Source organism: Saimiri boliviensis, chromosome 11, assembly GCF_048565385.1.
Source record: "Saimiri boliviensis isolate mSaiBol1 chromosome 11, mSaiBol1.pri, whole genome shotgun sequence".
Lineage (NCBI taxonomy): Eukaryota > Metazoa > Chordata > Mammalia > Primates > Cebidae > Saimiri > Saimiri boliviensis.
In genome coordinates this window covers 93,011,572-93,029,644 of record NC_133459.1, presented here as the reverse complement: position 1 = coordinate 93,029,644, position 18,073 = coordinate 93,011,572, and the positions used below count along the sequence as shown (strand labels likewise).

The 18,073-nt window shown below is 39.5% G+C and overlaps 1 protein-coding gene across 4 annotated transcripts in view; it reads right to left on the bottom strand.

Annotated features, from left to right (window-relative positions):
* Window positions 1-18,073, bottom strand: part of WARS2 (tryptophanyl tRNA synthetase 2, mitochondrial) — a 132,497-nt gene that overhangs the window by 9,441 nt on the left and 104,983 nt on the right. For 3 of the 4 annotated variants that reach the window (XR_012512503.1, XM_003933533.3, XM_010344073.3), the window contains exons 3-5: window positions 13,292-13,372; window positions 9,813-9,898; window positions 1,805-1,923 (exon numbers count right to left, since the gene is read on the bottom strand). Coding sequence is in view for 3 of the 4 variants with exons in the window: in XM_003933533.3 (XP_003933582.1) it covers window positions 1,805-1,923; window positions 9,813-9,898; window positions 13,292-13,372 (286 nt within the window). In the remaining variant the exon portion in view is untranslated. The remainder of the gene's footprint in view (window positions 1-1,804; window positions 1,924-9,812; window positions 9,899-13,291; window positions 13,373-18,073) is intronic. The other variant, XM_039460872.2, reaches the window with a different exon arrangement.

Genomic DNA, 18,073 nt, shown 5'->3' with positions numbered 1-18,073 from the left:
GGTTGATTTCAATGCAAGGAGTACCTTATATTTATTTGTGTGAACTGCTGGACTAACTTAGACATTTATACTTGCCTTTTGTTTCTGAATGGATACTAAGCACATATACTTCTTTGCAATGTTTTCAGCTTAATAAAGATGGACAGTGGTTAGGTTCACTGATCTTTGCCCCTGCCACAAGTTCACATTGCTACAAAATGCTGACAGGGATTTACAGCTTCTTTCCTCAAAAAGACTCCAAACTAGCATAGCCTCAAAAGCTAAAGCTGACTTTTCAGATTCAGTTGGTAGATCATATGTTCAATCTCAGTTGCTCATTTAAGAAAACAGAGTGCAATAATTATCAATTCCCCTGTGTGTGTGTGTGTGTATACATATATATGTATATCTACATATGTAAACATACACATACATATGTATGTATGTATATTATCAATTCCCCTTTGTGTGTATACATATATATGTATGTGTATCTATATATGTAAACACACACACATATATGTATGTATATTATCAGTTCCCCTTTGCGTGTGTGTACATATATGTGTGTGTATCTATATATGTAAACACACACATATATGTATATATATTATCAATTCGCTTTGTGTGTGTACATATATATATGTGTACCTATATATGTAAACACACACACATCTATGTATGTATATTATCAGTTCCCCTTTGTGTGTGTGTACATATATATATGTATGTGTATCTATATATGTAAACACACATATATGTATGTATATTATTAATCCCCTTTGTGTGTGTGTGTGTACATATATATATGTATATGTATCTATATTATTAATCCCCTTTGTGTGTGTGTGTACATATATATATGTATATGGATCTATATATGTAAACACACACACATATGTATGTATATTATCAATTCCCCTTTGTGTGTGTGTGTGTACATATATATATGTACGTGTATCTATATATGTATACACACATATATATGTATGTATATTAACAATTTCCCTTTGTATGTATACATATGTGTGTATATATGTATATATGTATATACATGCATATATACACACAAAAGTATGTATGTATATACACACATATGTATGAATATAGACAGTATACATATGTGTGTATATATATGTATGTATGTATGTATATACAGACAGTTCCCAACTTGCAATGGTTTGAATTATGATTTTTCAACTTTACAATGGTACAAAAGTGATATCCATTCGGTAGAAATTGTACTTGAAATACCCATAAAACCATTCTGTTTTTCACTTCCCATATGGTATTCAATAAATTACATGAGACATTCAGTATTTTATTATAAAACAGGCTTTATGTTAGATGACTCTGCCCAACTATGGACTAATGTAAGTGTTTTGAGCACACTGAAGGTGGGCTAGGCTAAGCTGTAATGTTCAGTAGGTTAGATGTGTTAAATGCATTTTTGATTAACAGTGGTTTCAACTTACAATGGCTTTATCGGGGTGTAACCTGATTATGTAAGTCAAGAAGCATCTATTTATACTTTTTAAGTTATATACTGCTTTATAAATACCATTACTTTAGTTTTTTGGTCTCTTCCATACTTTAAAAATATTTTTAGTTATCCTTTTCAATAATCCAGCATCTTTTTCACTAATCCAACCTGGTCTACTTATTAGTCCTACACTGCAGAAAACAATGAGGACTCTAGCTACAGATCCAGAAGCCTGTCTACAGGAACGTTGAGCTTAGTCCCAAGAAAGTTCCAAGCCTGTCTACTGTCCAATCCTCTCTTTAGAATATACCCTGATGTAACAATTGTAAGTTTGTTACTTACTTAGAATGGACTTGGGCACTGGAAAGAACTCCCCATACTTCTTGTTGAAACTTTGTGCTAGATCCTGAACTAGCTCCATGTGCTGGACTTGATCCTCCCCAACAGGAACGTGTGTGGACCTTTAATAAAAGACAGAGAGAAAAACATAGCAAGGCTCTTTCTTAGATGGAAATGCTATTGCAAGCAGCTGCATTTCCTGTGAATACTTCACTGTTGGTGTTCAACAAATGTTCACCGACTACAGAGGGAAGGTTCAGACCTAAATCTTTAACGATGGATCAGACAAATGCCAAAGAGATGTTTGTCTACTCTAGCTGTGTTTTTTTCCAGAGTAGAGGAATACAGCCATCGACACCAGCGGGACAGGATCTTGCTGGGAGGGAAGAATGAGATTTTAAGTAGCATATGCTCTAGGCACAACAGTATTTTAAAACTACGCCTCATTCCCTCACCCAGTCAGCACATACTATCCCAGCCCTGACCAGATGCTTTTTACCTCAGAACTGCAGCTCACATTGAAAGACAACTCACCCTACTCTTCAAATCAAAGGTGGCAGAAAGTTCTTCAGGCAAGAGTTTTTCCTCCCTGTCACACAGGGAGTAATTACAGATTTTTGGAATAAGCTTCATTTTCAAGTTCATTGTAATCACAGGACAATTAATATGTTGCAGAGAACTTAAAAATCTACAACTACAGTGTAGGTGGCTATCAAAAAACTATGTGGGATGAAAAAAGCAAGTTGCCGAAAACATGAAGTACACTGACATTTATGTAAATTTTACAAGTGCATATGGAAATGCTACATATTGTTTAAAGATGCATATATCTGTAATAATAAGCATAAAAACCATACTGGAAGCTCCTCCCCAAATTTGTAATTGTAGCTGCTTCTAGAGAAGGTGGGAAGGAAATAGATCTGAAGAAAAGAACAAATAAGACTTAAATTTTATCTGCAATATTTCATTTTATTAAAAAATGAAGATATGAAACCAAAATATTAGAATATAGGGAATGACTTTATCATAACTTTAATCCCATATATAAAATTTGCGTGTCAGATCATGATGTGGTACATCAAATACGGGAAGAATAAACCATTATAAGGAAGTCTTGATGAGGAAAATTTTATACTGAAGTATTATGGTGGGATAAAAAGCATGTGATTTTGTATATGTAATGTTTGGCTGGGAGTTTATACTTGATAATACAAGTAATACAGTGTTCTGAGGTTTTTTAATCAAAGAAACAATATTGTTCCTATGAAAAAAGCAGCGAGCCATCATAGGCAAGTTTCTTACCTTTTATGTCTTTGTTTCCTCTGTAAAGTGAAGGTCATCATGGTAAGAGCTCAATAAATGCTTGCTATTGATATATAAATATACATATTCATTAATATCTGACATGATGAAGGACAAATGGCAAAATAAAGATATGATAAAGGACCTTGGTGTAGAGTACACTGACTCTTTTCACACCGGATCATTTTCCTTTTTCATAGCTAACATACCACAGATATCAATGCATAATCCCAGAGGTAGTCCCAGGCCTGGGCAGTGATGCTGATATGCGTAGAAAACTTACTTGAAACTGACAGTTCGCATATCTGATCAGGTAATCCCAGAATATAAATGATATGTTACAGGAATTCTGAGAGCTCTTTTAATTAAAAAACAAAAAACAAAAAACAAAAAAACAAAAAACAAAACAAAACAAAAAAAAAAAGGAATAGAAAGAACAATGAATGAAAAGGCAAAATGTAAGAATCATGACAGCAGACCCAGATGTGGTTTCTCTTCTTCTAAGTTCACTAAGTGAATGTGGGAAATTCTACCAAATAACTGTTAGGGTCTACCAAATAACTGTTAGGGCCAAAGCTATTGCTGTCTTCCACACAGCCTGGGGTAGAAAGCCACTGGATCAGTGAGTGGCAAAGACAAAAATGGTCCTTTTTATGTTTTCCCCAGCACTCATGGCCCTACATGGTGCTCCTCTCTGGGATGTTCATGCAGATACCCCACCTTTGTGACTTTCTCTTCTTGGGGTGGACTTTGCTACTCCTGTCTTGTAATTATAGTGAGGCTGACATGCAGAGGTCACCTTGATGCCCCCAAGCCAAATTAGCCAACAGAGCAGTTTAAAAAGCAATTACAGTAGCCCATAGGAAATCACAATGGACTGCAACTAACACAGAAAAGACAATTACCATGATCAATACACTTTAAGCACATCAAAATGAATATTTCCACATGTCAAAATGGTTCCAGATTCACAAAGCAACCAAACTAAACAGAAAACACATTGAGTTTTCATAATGACTCTGCACGCGTCTTTGCCTGATGTCAGACCCTTGCCTCTTTTCTCACAATTCTGTGGGGTTTTGCTTTTTTTTTTAAAAAAAAAAAAAAAAGGATTTAAAAAATGTTAATCTTCTTCACCTGCCCCTATTGCTCCTCTTGGCTTTTTCATCTGATTTTGGCGTGTTTGTTTCAAGCCTTCCCTCCCCGTGCTCCTGCTGCTCCTTTCACCTCCTATAATTTATCTTGGCCTGTACTTCCCATCCACTGAGTTTACACTTTACATTAATTCATCCTGTCTTTGATTCTACTCACTTATGTGCCTTACTCTTGTCACATCTTCAGCCTTTCTCCTCAGTCTTCCTTTCACTTCAAATAATTTAGTGCTGTTCTTTAAAAATTTACATCCTACATAATGACATCCATATTAATGTATCTTCTCTTTTCTTCTATTTTTTTTTTTTAGTTACTCTGTGGTTTCCTAGACACAACATAAAACAAAAGACTTTCATAATTCTGATTGTTATTAACTTCTGACACATAATAATGCCTCTGATCTTCTCCTTTGGTGACTAAGCCATTTTTCTTTTGCTTAGTTCCTTTTTGCATCTATGACTACTTAAGATCACCCCACCCTTCTGGCAGAATTACTGTCCAGATTAATAATCGTTGCCTACATATATCTGCTCACAGAGATTTGTTCTCTTATTACTTCTGTTTCCAATTTTGTGGCTGTGTTTGTAAGTTTTCAGTGCGGCTGCCTTTAACCAGCCTGGCTAGGACAGGACTTTGGTGGTGCTTGTTGTCATAATGGATTAATTCCTCATCACTGGTTGCTTGTTGGATATGCAATAATGGCACTCTAATTCAGCAATTACTTACTGAAGACCCACGATGTGAAAGACCCGGTGCTGCCTACTGTGAAAGATACAATGAAGGGTTTACTTTCTAAAGATTTAAGGCCTCCGGGAGGAGACATCATACCCAATAAAGCTCTCAATTCTTTTGGCTAGTCTTCTTTCAGCATCCCCTAACTCAGTGAATGGCAATACTGTCAATACAGTTGGGTAAGTTAGAAATATCGGGTCATTCCCGACACCTCCCTCTCATACAGCCAGTCCTATCAGTTTTACCTCCTAAATACCTCTTATATTTGTCTACTTTTCTTCATCTTCATTATCACCGTCATGGTCCATATTAGACTAGTGAAATAGCCTCTAAACCGATTGCTCCAGATATTCTTGTCTTCCAAAATCCACTCTCTGTATTTTCATCAATTCTGTTTTAAAAGTTTAAGTCATATCAAATTCACTGCATCCTTAAAATGTACAAATAGCCTCCTGTCACTTTTTGGAGCGCGTACTGGATTATCTGTTGATATCTCAGCACCATTCTCTCCCTTCTATGCTACCTCTTGGTTTTCAGGGGCTGGCTGCCTGGAAACTGCATTTCTCAGACTGCCTTTCAGTAGGGTTCTGGTTAGGTGTCGGCGTTTGCCCAGTAGAGGGAAAGTGAAAAGCGAAAGGTAAAAAAAAAATGACTGCTTAGGTAGTGTGAGTGGATACATGGATATGAGCAGACTGCAGAAATGAATAGCTTCCTGCATCTCAGAAAAATCCAGGCTTGACTGGCCTCACAAAGAATGAAGCAATTCAGGAACTGGAAGTCTCCAAAGCAAGTTTAGGAACTCTAACATTCTTAGAAACAGCTCTCAAATGCTGTTTTATGATGGTCTCAAAAAAAGAGAAATAATAATAATTACAAGCTCTCAAAAAGCTTATTTTCAATGATCCTCAATAGCAGTCGCCTGATTCTCAGACACTGATGACGCCTCTTCTCTGACTCCACCAGCCTGAAGTTTCCGAGCAATCATTTTAATCTCTACTTTCTAGATTTTAGTTTGGTTTGGTATCTGCCTGAAGCTTCTTCTTCTTTTTTTTTTTTTTTTTTTTTGAGACGGAGTTTCGCTCTTGTTACCCAGGCTGGAGTGCAATGGCGCCATCTCGGCTCACTGCAACCTCCGCCTCCTGGGTTCAGGCAATTCTCCTGCCTCAGCCTCCTGAGTAGCTGGGATTACAGGCACGAGCCACCATGCCCAGCTAATTTTTTGTATTTTTAGTAGAGACGGAGTTTCACCATGTTGACCAGGATGGTCTCGATCTCTTGACCTCGTGATCCATCCACCTCGGCCTCCTAAAGTGCTGGGATTACAGGCGTGAGCCACCGCGCCCGGCCCTACCTGAAGTTTCTTGAGGCTGTTGTTGTCTCATTTTTCTGTATCATTTTTGCTTTCACTTCCAGTCTTCTTTTTTTTTCGTTTTTGAGATGGAGTCTCACTCCGTCACCCAGGCTAGACTGCAGCGGCAGCCTCTTGGCTCACTGTGGCCTCCTCCTCCCAGGTTTAAGCACTTCTTGTGCCTCAGCCTGCTGAGTAGCTGGGACTACCGGCGCACACCAGCACGCCCGGCTAATGTTTTGTATTTTAAGTAGAGATGGGGTTTTACCATTTCATCCAGGCAGGTCTCGAACTCCTGACCTCAGATGATCTGCCTGCCCCAGCCTCCCAAAGTGCTGGGATTACAGGTGTGAGCCACGTATGCCCGGATGGTTTCCACTCTTCTTATCCTCTTCCCAAATTTTTCAAATTCTTGAGAAAGATAATCTGATTAGCCTAGATACTCACTACCTGAACGAACTTAGTGGAACCTCTCTGAAACTTCATTTCCTCATCTGTAGAGTGGGGATAATACCACTCACTTATTTTACAGCGCTATTGGGAGAACTGAGTAGATAACGAGTGTGTAGCAGTTAGTAGATGCCTGGCAAATAACGCTCAACACATGAAAAGTCCTTTCTTTCCTTTCCCTCAAGGCTAAGTATAGTACGTTTTTCCAGATCAGTGGCATTGTAGGTACTTTGGAACTATTTGTTGTATATTGATAAAAATTATATACATATGTGTGTGCCTTTATGTGGGTGTACACATATACATACATACAGAGAGAGGGAAAAAGAGAAAGGGCAAAAATAATTTACTTAATATATAGCCAGCTATTTGAAATTAGGCATTTGAAAAAATAATATAGATGCGAAATAAAAACTATGAACACTTGCTACGTTTGAGCATTGGAATATTCTGTCTGTATTCAAATATCTTGTACTTAGCATACTCTCAAGCTGAAGATGGTCTCAGCTGTCCATTCCTGGGTTCCTTACAAAGTTCTGCCAAAATAGTTAGATAAATCTTTTATAAACTTATCTGAAAGGCTCCTCTTCTCTTTCTTTCTATTATATTTGTTCTCTGGCCCACCATGCCACTCATTCTGATGATGATTTTGACAAAAGGAAACACTAAGATTTGGCTTGCATCAAAATTTAATGAAGAGGTCACATGTAGATTTGCTGGTAGAAAAAAAACCCACAGATGTTTTACCCACCCTTCAATCTAGCATTCTACGTATCTACATTGATAATGCAAATATTCATAGACATTCTGGCTACGACCTTTTTCAAAATCCAGAAATGTCTGAAACAAAGCGAAACAAAACCAAAAATACCCTCAAATACCTCATCTCTGTTATAGGGAAAACAATGATATGGCCTAAAAGTCAAACTTGAGTTTGAATCCTGACTCTGATACTTACTATTGAGCAATTAGGAATTTCTACACTTGAGAGAAAACGTAATGAGACAAACGCAAGATGGACATTAGCAGAAAAAGTGCTGTAGACCCACAGTCTTGCCCAGATGTTCCAAACTCAACTGACTGGCTGCACAGCTTTAGGGAAGTTGTTAAACCACGCTAGGCTGCAATTGTAAAGCAACGGAATTAAAGAAGAGGCTCCTTAAGCCCCTTCCCATCCTGTGCTCCACAGTATCGTAAGAGTACAGTCATTCTTGTTAAAGTTTATGCTTTTCCATAACCCTAAGCTCAGAGGACTCTCCCATTACAGCTCTTGAACTGTTAAGGAAATCTACCATGCTCATGTGTTTTCTTATTCTGGTGCTGGCAGAACTCAGCTTTTGTTTTTCGTTTTTGTTTTTCGAGCCGAGGTTTCACTATTTTGCCCAGGCTGGGCTCAAGTGATCCTCCTGCCTCAGCCTTCCAAGCAGTTGGAACTACAGACATGCAACACCGTGCCTGGCTAGTCTTTGGTTCTATGAAGAAGCAGGCCTTGAAACAAAATTAGACAACACTGTAATCATCGAAGACACAGTCATCATTAGTCATAACCAAGTAACAGCTCCTAGTCACAGCACTGCCTGGCCGATATTTCATTTTAATCCTCTAATAAGCCTGTGCTTAATAATTATTCCCATTTTACGGTGAGAAAACCAAGTTTCTTCACAGAACCTTTTCAAGCAAATATCCTACCCGTCTAGAAAAATGTATTATTAAGACTTTCATTACGCTTTCATTTGCTACTTATTGGAGCAAAGTGTTCGAGCCTTTTAAGCAAGTCAAAAACCACTTACTACAAATGATAAACGTTATCAAGAGTCCAGCATTCAAGTTAATACAACAAACAGACAAATGATCTTTGTAAGTTTGCATCAGAATTGAAGACAGGCTGCATGTACTCATGTTCGCAGAGCTAAGCAGCTGCTCTTTTGGCTGTTTCCATCATCATTGCGCAAGGGCATTGGAGTCATGCCACGACGTACAGATAACTGTCATCTGCATGCTATTTATCAGACTTCCATGCAAATAATTCAGGTTCACAGCTTTAGGGGGAAGGGATGCTAAAACATTGGTAAAGTGTCTTCTTTTCCCAGAAGCTTTCATGGCAGCATCGCTGTAAGTGCAGGCCAGTTGGGAGGCTTTATCTCTAGAAGGCCAAACAGGGGTCAAGGGAGGCTGATGAGGAGTTAGAACGGAAGAATTGAGACGGGGATGAAATCAGAAACCCTGGCCAGTAGCACAGCGAGTGCAGGGATCAGCATCCTCAGGTGTATATTTTTGAGGAATTTAAGTGGCAACAGTAGCTGACTGGTCCAGGAAAAGTACAGGTACCCTGAATCATATTTTAAAACTTGCTGTCAACCTGTAGGTCGAATACAGTGGCTATTTACATTTAATTTAATTAAAATTAAATAGAATTTAAAATTTAGCTCCTCTGTGGCACTGGCAACATTTTAGGCTCTCAGAAGCCTCACATGTGGCTACTGGCTACAAGATCTAGAACAGACATAGAACATTTCCGTAAACACAGAGAGATTTAAATGTTTAAATCAACATTTAAAAAGCCTGAAGTTTAATCAACGGTAGGGAAATATATATGGCCTACTGGTTATGAGCACAGACACTGTATCCAAACTTCCTGGACTCAAATCCTGGCTCCACGCCTTGCTAATTACATGACTTTGGGCATGCTATTAACCACTCTGTGCCTCAATTTCTCCATCTGTAAAACTGGGACAATAACAGTGCAAATTTTAGAAGACTATTGTAAACGGTGATGTATGTAAAGCACTTACAATGGTTTCCAACACATTGTAAGTGCTATTTAAATGTTAGCTCTTAATATTATGAGTTTCTCACAGACATATTTCTATAATGCAGTACCTATTGCTGGGGAATAGATATAAACTGATTCAGATGTCTGGCCCTTTCTGCACCTCCCCTTGCCCATGAATCAAGTCTGTATTGAATAGGATAAAACAGTCTTGTCACCAGGAGTCGGTACAATACCAGGGCGAACTCTCTTCTTACTTGTACAACAGAATGTCAGCCGCCTGGAGAACTGGGTATGTCAGCAGGCCTGCCGTGCCGCCGTGCTTCTGCTTGGCAGTCTTTGCCTGGGAGAGGTGAAAGAGACGAGGGGAAGAGATCTGAAATCTGACTTGAACCTAATTATACTGCTAAATTAAGAAAACTTTAAAACGAGCAAATTGCGATCTGAAGCCACCTGTCACAACGTCCTATGTCAGTTCGTTTTTAGCAATGTAACCATCTTCTGGCTAGCTTGCCTTCATGTTCCAGGCTGAGGGAGGAATAAGGTGAATCCATTTCACCACTGCCCCTTAGAGGACCCTGCACTGCTACTGTTCATTTATTTTATTAAAGTAAGGATATAGGGATTTATTGGTTCCACATCGGATAAATTCCGGGTTTCACAGACAAGGTCACAAGTTAATCATGAAATTAAATTTCTACAAATTAATATGAGTTAACATCAAAAGCCCTACTGCTTATACGTGGAGATTTGCCCAAAAGTCTCACAGCATGCTATGGTCATTCCTTCATTAATATTAATTAAATATTAGTGACCTTTTCTGTCAGTCTTATGCCATGGTAGGTGCTAGAGATATAGCGGTCAATAAGAAGTAGTCCCCTTCATGAGGCTTATAGGCCGTTTGGGAAGAGACAATTAAACAAGTAATAAGAAAGTGTAAGAAGTGCTCTAAGGGGAAGATTCCAGTGCTATGGGAGGATCTGATAGGGGCATCTAGCCTTTTCCATTGGGACAGTGAAAGGCGGAATAGTGGCAAAGAAGGGTGGGGTGAGGGTTGCTGAGGTCAGGGTTATTTCGAGGATTAATGAGTAACTTATATGTAAGGCGTCTAGAGCACATAATAGGCACTCAATAAATATTAATGCTCCTTACATTTTCCCTCTCCTGTGTAACTCCAATGTCCATTATTCTAATGTGAAAAGGCTATAAATCGAATGTGATGGCAACTTTTAAAAATTGTGTTATTTAAAATACAAAAAAGTAGCTGGGCATGGTGGCGCGTGCCTGTAATCCCAGCTACTCAGGAGGCTGAGGCAGGAGAATTGCCTGAACCCAGGAGGCGGAGGTTGCGGTGAGCCGAGATCACGCCATTGCACTCCAGCCTGGGTAACAAGAGCGAAACTCCGTCTCAAAAAAAAAAAAAAAAAAAAAAATTGGGTTATTTTCCAATTTGTGCATTTCCAAATTAAACTCCCATTATCTTTACCCAGTGATCATTATGAACTGGTATTTATCATGAACTTTGTAATTAGGAGAGGTAGTGAAGGAATTGTATGTTCAAACATTCATATTTCCTCTGAATGGCCTAGAGCATTGGCTGCTGTAACCAGAAACTATTTGAAGTATACTCAGAGAAGTTAAGTTTGTAACTAAATTATGAAATGCCAAAATTAATATGGCTAAGGAGAGAGGTTGTTGTATTTTCAGACTGAGCCTTAAAGAGTGTGGCGGGGCCTTGGGAGGGGATCCCCATGTTTGTGAGCTCATGAGCTTGGTCTCTGGAATAAACAAGTTTATAAATTCAGTCGCTCAGTTCATTCAGAAATAATCGAACGTGAGGGAAGTGATTCATATTAACTAAATGAGTAAGATTTGTCCACACACCCAAGTATCCATTTATTTTACAAGAGACGCTATATCTTAGGCCTTGAAACTTCACAGAATATTCCCACCTAATAAGTAGCTCTACTTCAGAGAACCAAACAACACGTCAGCAGTGTGCAGCCACAGCAGGGGAGTTCGTATTATGAAATCCATGTTTTTCCTACAAACAGGCAATCATCTACTAGTGGAAAGGCCTTTCCAGAATCAGTACATGCACTACTAATGTGCTATCAGGAGATATGTAGATGATGTTTTAAAGCAGGAATAGTTGCTACTAGATTAGTATTCAGTTCCTATAAAAAGGATTGCAGCATTATACTTAATGGTAGAATATTATGATAAAATGGGAAGGTATTGCCCAAAACCAAATTATGGCAGAGAAGATTATGAAAGGTTGTTTCTAATTTATGGCAAGTAATGAATCTAGAGCATGACCAGTACTGTCTTATTTATTAAGTGTCTTAGTCCACTCAGGCTGCTATAACAAAAATACCCAACTAGGTGGCTTATAAACAACAGACATTTATTTCTCACAGTTCTGGAGGCTGGGAAGTCCAAGACTAAGGCAAAGTCACTGCCTGGTGAGGAACCTTGTTCATGGACAGTGACTTCTAGCTCTGTTCGCACATGATGGCAGGAGCAGGTGGTCTCTCTAAGAGATTAGTGCTCTAAGAGATTAGTGCTTTAACAAGAGCACTAGTCTCACTCCTGATGGTCCCGACCTCATTATCTAATCGCCTCTCAAGAGCCCTACCTGCTAATACCATCATCTTGGGAGTTAGGTTTCAGCAAATAAATTTTGGGGGACACATTCAGATTACAGCATTTAGGCGTTGCCACTCTAAAGGTCTGTCTGTTTCTTTCTGTAGCATATGTGAAGGCTTGTAAAGATTGGCTTTTGAGGAAATCAGTGGTCCTGAATATAGGCTCAAAAGAAGCTTCAAACTGAAATTCATTTTGATGTAGTTGGGGGCTACATACTGTGGGGTTATCCAATTTGAAAAATAAATGGAAGTAAAGTACTATGAATTATCCAATTTATCTTTCTTGGTCGAACTTCTTAGAAAAAGTACAGCCCTAATTTTTCTGTGGGTTTGAACTGTTGCCTGGACTCAACTTGTTTAAGTGTTAAATAAAATATGTTGTCTCTTCTCTCTGCAATGAAAACATTCTTTCCTTACTGCCAGTTAATTCCAGTGGAAATGGGAGGCAACTTCAGGGTCCAGTAATCCAGAATTTGTGATTGTTTGTCAACTATAATGCGGTTGTTCAAGGTCATTACCATTATCCAAAGGTAACTGATTCAACTGTACACAGATAAAAACAATTGACATAATTTTTAAGTCAGAAGGAATCTTGGAAAAGCCTTTTATTTCCTGTTTAATACCCTGAAGCAGGAAGGTTAAAGATGCTGTTCAGGCCGGGCGCAGTGGCTCATGCCTGTAATCCCAGCACTTTGGGAGGCCAAGGCGGGCGGATCACAAGGTCAAGAGATCAAGACCATCCTGGCCAACATGGTGAAACCCTGTCTCTACTAAAAATGAAAAAAAAAAAAAAATAGCCGGGTACGGTGGAACGCACCTGTGGTCCTAGCTACTTGGGAGGCTGGGGCGGAAGAATGGCTTGAACCCAGGAGGCGGCGGTTGCAGTGAGCCGGGATTGCGCCATTGCACTCCAGCCTGGTCATAGAACAAGACTCCGTCTCAAAAAAAAAGATGCTGTTCCACCACTGGTGAGCAGCAGCAGAGCCAGGAGGAGAGTAAACTCAGGATCCCCAGAGCCGAATACAAAAACACACAGGAAGAGAAAAAGACCTCGTTGTCTGTTTATTAATCAGATTACTGGCATTTACCTTCCACTGATGTAAATGTTGTAATCGAGGTAGTCTGACCATGCAGGAAAGGATCCAACTTAATTGTGTGTGTTCAGACACCTAATGAAATAAAATAGAACATTAGTGAAGTGGCCAGTGTTTTCTGGCATGTAAGAAAAACTAAATAGTAAGTATTACCTTAAATGTCTGAAAATACCCCCAATCAATGTTATTATAAGAACAGGTGAAGGGGGCTTAGTTCTGATTCATGACAGATAGACTCTTAGGTGAAGAAGAAATAATACAAGCCAACTGATCTGATTATTAATCTAGTGTTTAAGTCTACTCCACAATACCCTTAGCAAGTGGGTAACCAGACTCTGCTTCAGCATCTTCAGTGAGAAAGTTTCATGATGTCCAGTGGCATCTATCTGTAAAAAGTCAAGCTTATTAAGAAAACACACACACACACACACACACACACACTCTCTCTCTCTCTCTCTCTCACACACACACACACAGTCTCACACACACACACACACAGACACGCGCATACTCACACACACATTTACACACTAGTTCCAAGCCTTTCTAAATAATTTCTAACTCTATCAAAGCAGCTATAGTACTTTCCATTTTGTAAATGGTGGGAAAAGGCACTGGACTTAACATTAAAGATTGAATTCTTTAGATCTAAGGTAATTTGAAAGTTAGAAATCACCTTACTCCATCACCCCAAAGGGTGTTTTTATCGTTTCTAGTTCCTCCTCTTCTTCCTTTTTCTTTTCTTTTTTTTTAAGAAGTCTAGTCAACAAGAAAATATAAACTTTCTCAAATTTGTTTTTGTTTTAACTGGATTTAATCAAGTTACCAAGCCTGATGACCTAGAATCCAAGGCCCATGCCTCCCATTTCTGGACTCTGGGGACTCCATCGACTGTGGCTTTTGTTTTTTATGTTCACATGATTTCCTTAAAAGCAGAGACTGTTGCCAACTCTGAAAAGTGGCCCCAAATGTGTTCTTTGTGGGTTTTGCAAAAAGAACATAAAGGAGTGGAGCTGAATCAGCCCAGGCCTGTTTTACTAGCAAGGAATTGCCATCTGCTGTAAGACAGTCTCTCATTTTTTTCCCTCAAGTCATAGAGAGGGAAGAGTTGTTTTTCACGGGTCTGACCAGGAATCACTTTTAAAGTTTTGCAATTCCCCGGGCCGAGTCTGTCATCTTTCTTCGAAGAGTCATTCGAGTTTCCTTGAGGGCAGTGACCCTGACACACTGTCCATGCAAATTGCTAACTGCTGCTGTAAACAAATATCTATCAGACAAAAACAGTGAACAACTCGCAACGCAGGCAAGAGGATTCGAGTTGCTTCCAATCACCAAGGAAAATACACTCCCATTAGAACTATTAAAACAAGAGCTGTTTTTGTGTCATGAAAAAGTAGGAGAGACTTTTTCTTTTCTTCTTTACTGAATTGGGAGAAAGAATGAAATCACAGATAATAACCATGAATATGTGGAAAGAGACGAGATGACGCCTCTTTAACTCTGATTCAAACGCTTAGCTTTGGTGATAAGCAAAAAGCTACCACCGTATCCCTATGAAGCTGAGCATTTTCCTTGGAGTGGCTTTTTATTTGGACATATGGAATGAAACTTACTTAATATTCTGCACAGATCTTCCTGGTGTTTCCAAAATTGTGAGCATAAAATGAATTCAAATCATCCTCATACAGAAAAAGTAGGTAAAAGGTCAACAGCAATTAATTTTTCACAATTAATTTTTCACAATTATATAAGAAGGGGAGGGTACTTCAGGAGTTCATTCAGGTTGTCTTCATTCATATTCATGACAATTGCTTGGAAAGGTTCAGATTTCCATTTGGGGGAAAAAGGGGAGATGGTATCTAAACATACTATTTTATTATTTATGTTGCAAAACCACAAACAAACTAGCTGTATAACCTGATTAGCCACAGAAAAGCACAAGCATGGACAATGAAGTGGCCTATTGACCATCCACAAACAAGTCAGCAGGAATGAGCAGAAAAGAAAGAACTGAAGATTTCAAACCTCTCATTCTAAAAGGGGCGTTCTTTGGGTGGGGCAGTCCTCCCTAACTTTTTCACAGCTGTGGAAGGTAACTTGATACACTGTAGATACTCAGGAAGTATTTGTTGAATGTGTAGACAATAGCAAAGCCTGTACAAAGAATAGGACCATTAGATTTGGCAAAAGACTTGGTGATCCAGGCAAAAGCAGTTTCCGGGGAGTGACTGGGATGGAAAGTAAACTGTAGTGGGCTGATGAGTGAGACTAGAAGGCAGGATATAAAGACAGATACACACGAAGCACTGCAGAGTAGCTAAGAGCTCAGTCTTTGGAGTGAGTTTGCCTGGGTCTGAATGCTAGGTCTGCCACTTAGGCACTGAGTGACTCTGTGTAAGTGACTTAATCTCTGTGTCTCAGTTTTCTCATCCATAAAATGAGGTTAACGGTAATATTGACCTGATGGTATGTAAACAGAACCCAGCACATAGTATCCACTCAATAAATAGTGGCTCTATTACAATTTTTAAAAATACTTCTGTTTTAACTTTTTAGATAATTGTATGTTCACATACAATTGTAAGAAATAATACAGAGTGATCCCATATACCCTTAGCCCAGTTTCCCTCCATGGCAACATCTTGCATAATTATAGTTTAATGTCACAATGACATAGAACTGGGGAAGGGAAGTGCTGGGTAGGGAAGGGAAGGGCCTGCTCTCTTTAAAGGATGTAAAGGAGGGGCAGGGCATGGTCTACGGCTAGGGCTCCACCCTTGGGCCTGCATGAACCTAGATGAGGATAAACATTTTTGTTTTCTTGGCCAAATGTTGCATTTTCAAAGACCACCCTGGTCTGCTCCACCCTCATCCTGTGCCTATAAAAACCCCAAGACCCAGCCAGGCGCGGTGGCTCATGCCTGTAATTCCAGCACTTTGGGAGGCTGAGGCAGGCAGGTCACCTGACATCAGGAGTTCAAGACCAGCCTGGCCAACATGGTAAAACTCCATCTCTACTAAAAATACAAATCTTAGCCGGGCATGATGGCAGGTGCCTTTAATTCCAGCTACTTGGGAGGCTGAGGTGGGAGAATTGCTCGAACCCAGGAGATGGAGGTCGCGGTGAGCCGAGGTCAGCCATTGCACTCCGCCTGGGCAACACAACAAGACTCTGTCTCAAAAAAATAAAAAGTAAACATAAGAATAATTAAACCCAAGAATCTAGCAGGCAGAAACCAGGCCCTGGACGTGAGGGGAGCGTATCAGCAGAGAACACCAGACACACAGGTGGCTCGACTGGTACCGGCACACCCACAAGCCACTGACAGCAAAACAGCACAGAGTTTGTGTGGGGCAGTGGGAGGAGAACCCTGGCTACCAAGCTGCCCAACTCCAGGCGACAACCATCTCCCCTTTGGCTCCCCCATCTGCTGAGACCTACTTCCACTCGATAAAACCTTGCACTCCTCCAAGCCCACGTGTGACCCATTTCTTCTGGTACACCAAGGCAAGAACCCAAGGATACAGAAAGCCCTCTGTCTTTGCGAGAAGGCAGTGGTCTAACTGAGCTGACTAATCCTTTACAGACGGCTAAACTAAAAGAGCACCTGGGGATACAAGCCCAAGGGGGCTTCAGCAGTAAACATTCACCCCTAGCCACAGCCGTGGGGTCAGAGCCCCACACCTGCCCGTCTGTATGCTCCTCTACTGCAAGCCACTCCCCCCGTCGCACACCCTGTGAGGGGGACAAGGGGGCCTTTCCTGTGTCAACAAGAAGAAGATTCTGCATTTGATGCAATCCTTCTGCCCTGTTTGGATTTCACTAGTTTTACAATGCATGAATTGTGTGGGGTATGTTTAGTATGCACATTAATCACATGTGGAAGACATTTGTTTTTCAAGGAAGTATTGTGATGGGATTACTGGTAGGAGTTAGAAAATAAACATTTCCTTTTGTTTTCTAAAGTGAGATAATGTACTGTCGATGTACTGAGCAGAGGGAGAGCCACTAAAGATTCGGGAAAGGGGATAATTCAAAGAACAATATTCCTGACGGAGGAAAAGGAATGATACTTAACAGAGATAAAACAATGGATGATGAAATATCTTCTGTATCTTCCACTGAAAGAGGAGACGGGGCATGTAAAGACAGATGAGGACGTATCTTGTGAGCTCAGAGTGGAGAACAGAAAGTTTTAGAGGAATCCACATCTATCAGACTCTGTTATCTCTGAAAATAGAAGACAGGGTGCTTATAAATAAATGAGGGTAAGAAAAATACTCAAGAGAATTTCTGGGTTTGATAAAAAAGAACAAAAGCTTTTATGGAATGGAGTTATATAAGACTTGAATTGATATTTTGTGGATGAAAGAAGAAAGCTGATACATAAATTATACTCTTGGGGAAACTGATATTCTTTACAGTGGCCTAAAATATTCTGCCTAAGTTATAATGGATATTTAAAAGATTTGTAGAAAAAATTAAATCAGTTGATTGCATTTTAAACTGGCTTTAGCCAGTAAAGACTTTAATAGGATCCAAAAATGAACTAAATATAAAGCAAAAAATCTTGGTAAATTAAACTACCTTCCAATTAAGAACTTTTGTTTATTAAAATTCACCATTTAAAGGGTGAAAAGGCAAGCAATAGACTGGAAGAAGATTAATTGCAATACCTACACAGAATATATTGGTACAGAGAATATGTAAAGGACTCCTACAAATTTATAATAAATAAGTAGATAACCCTATGAGATTAGCAAAATATGAATAAG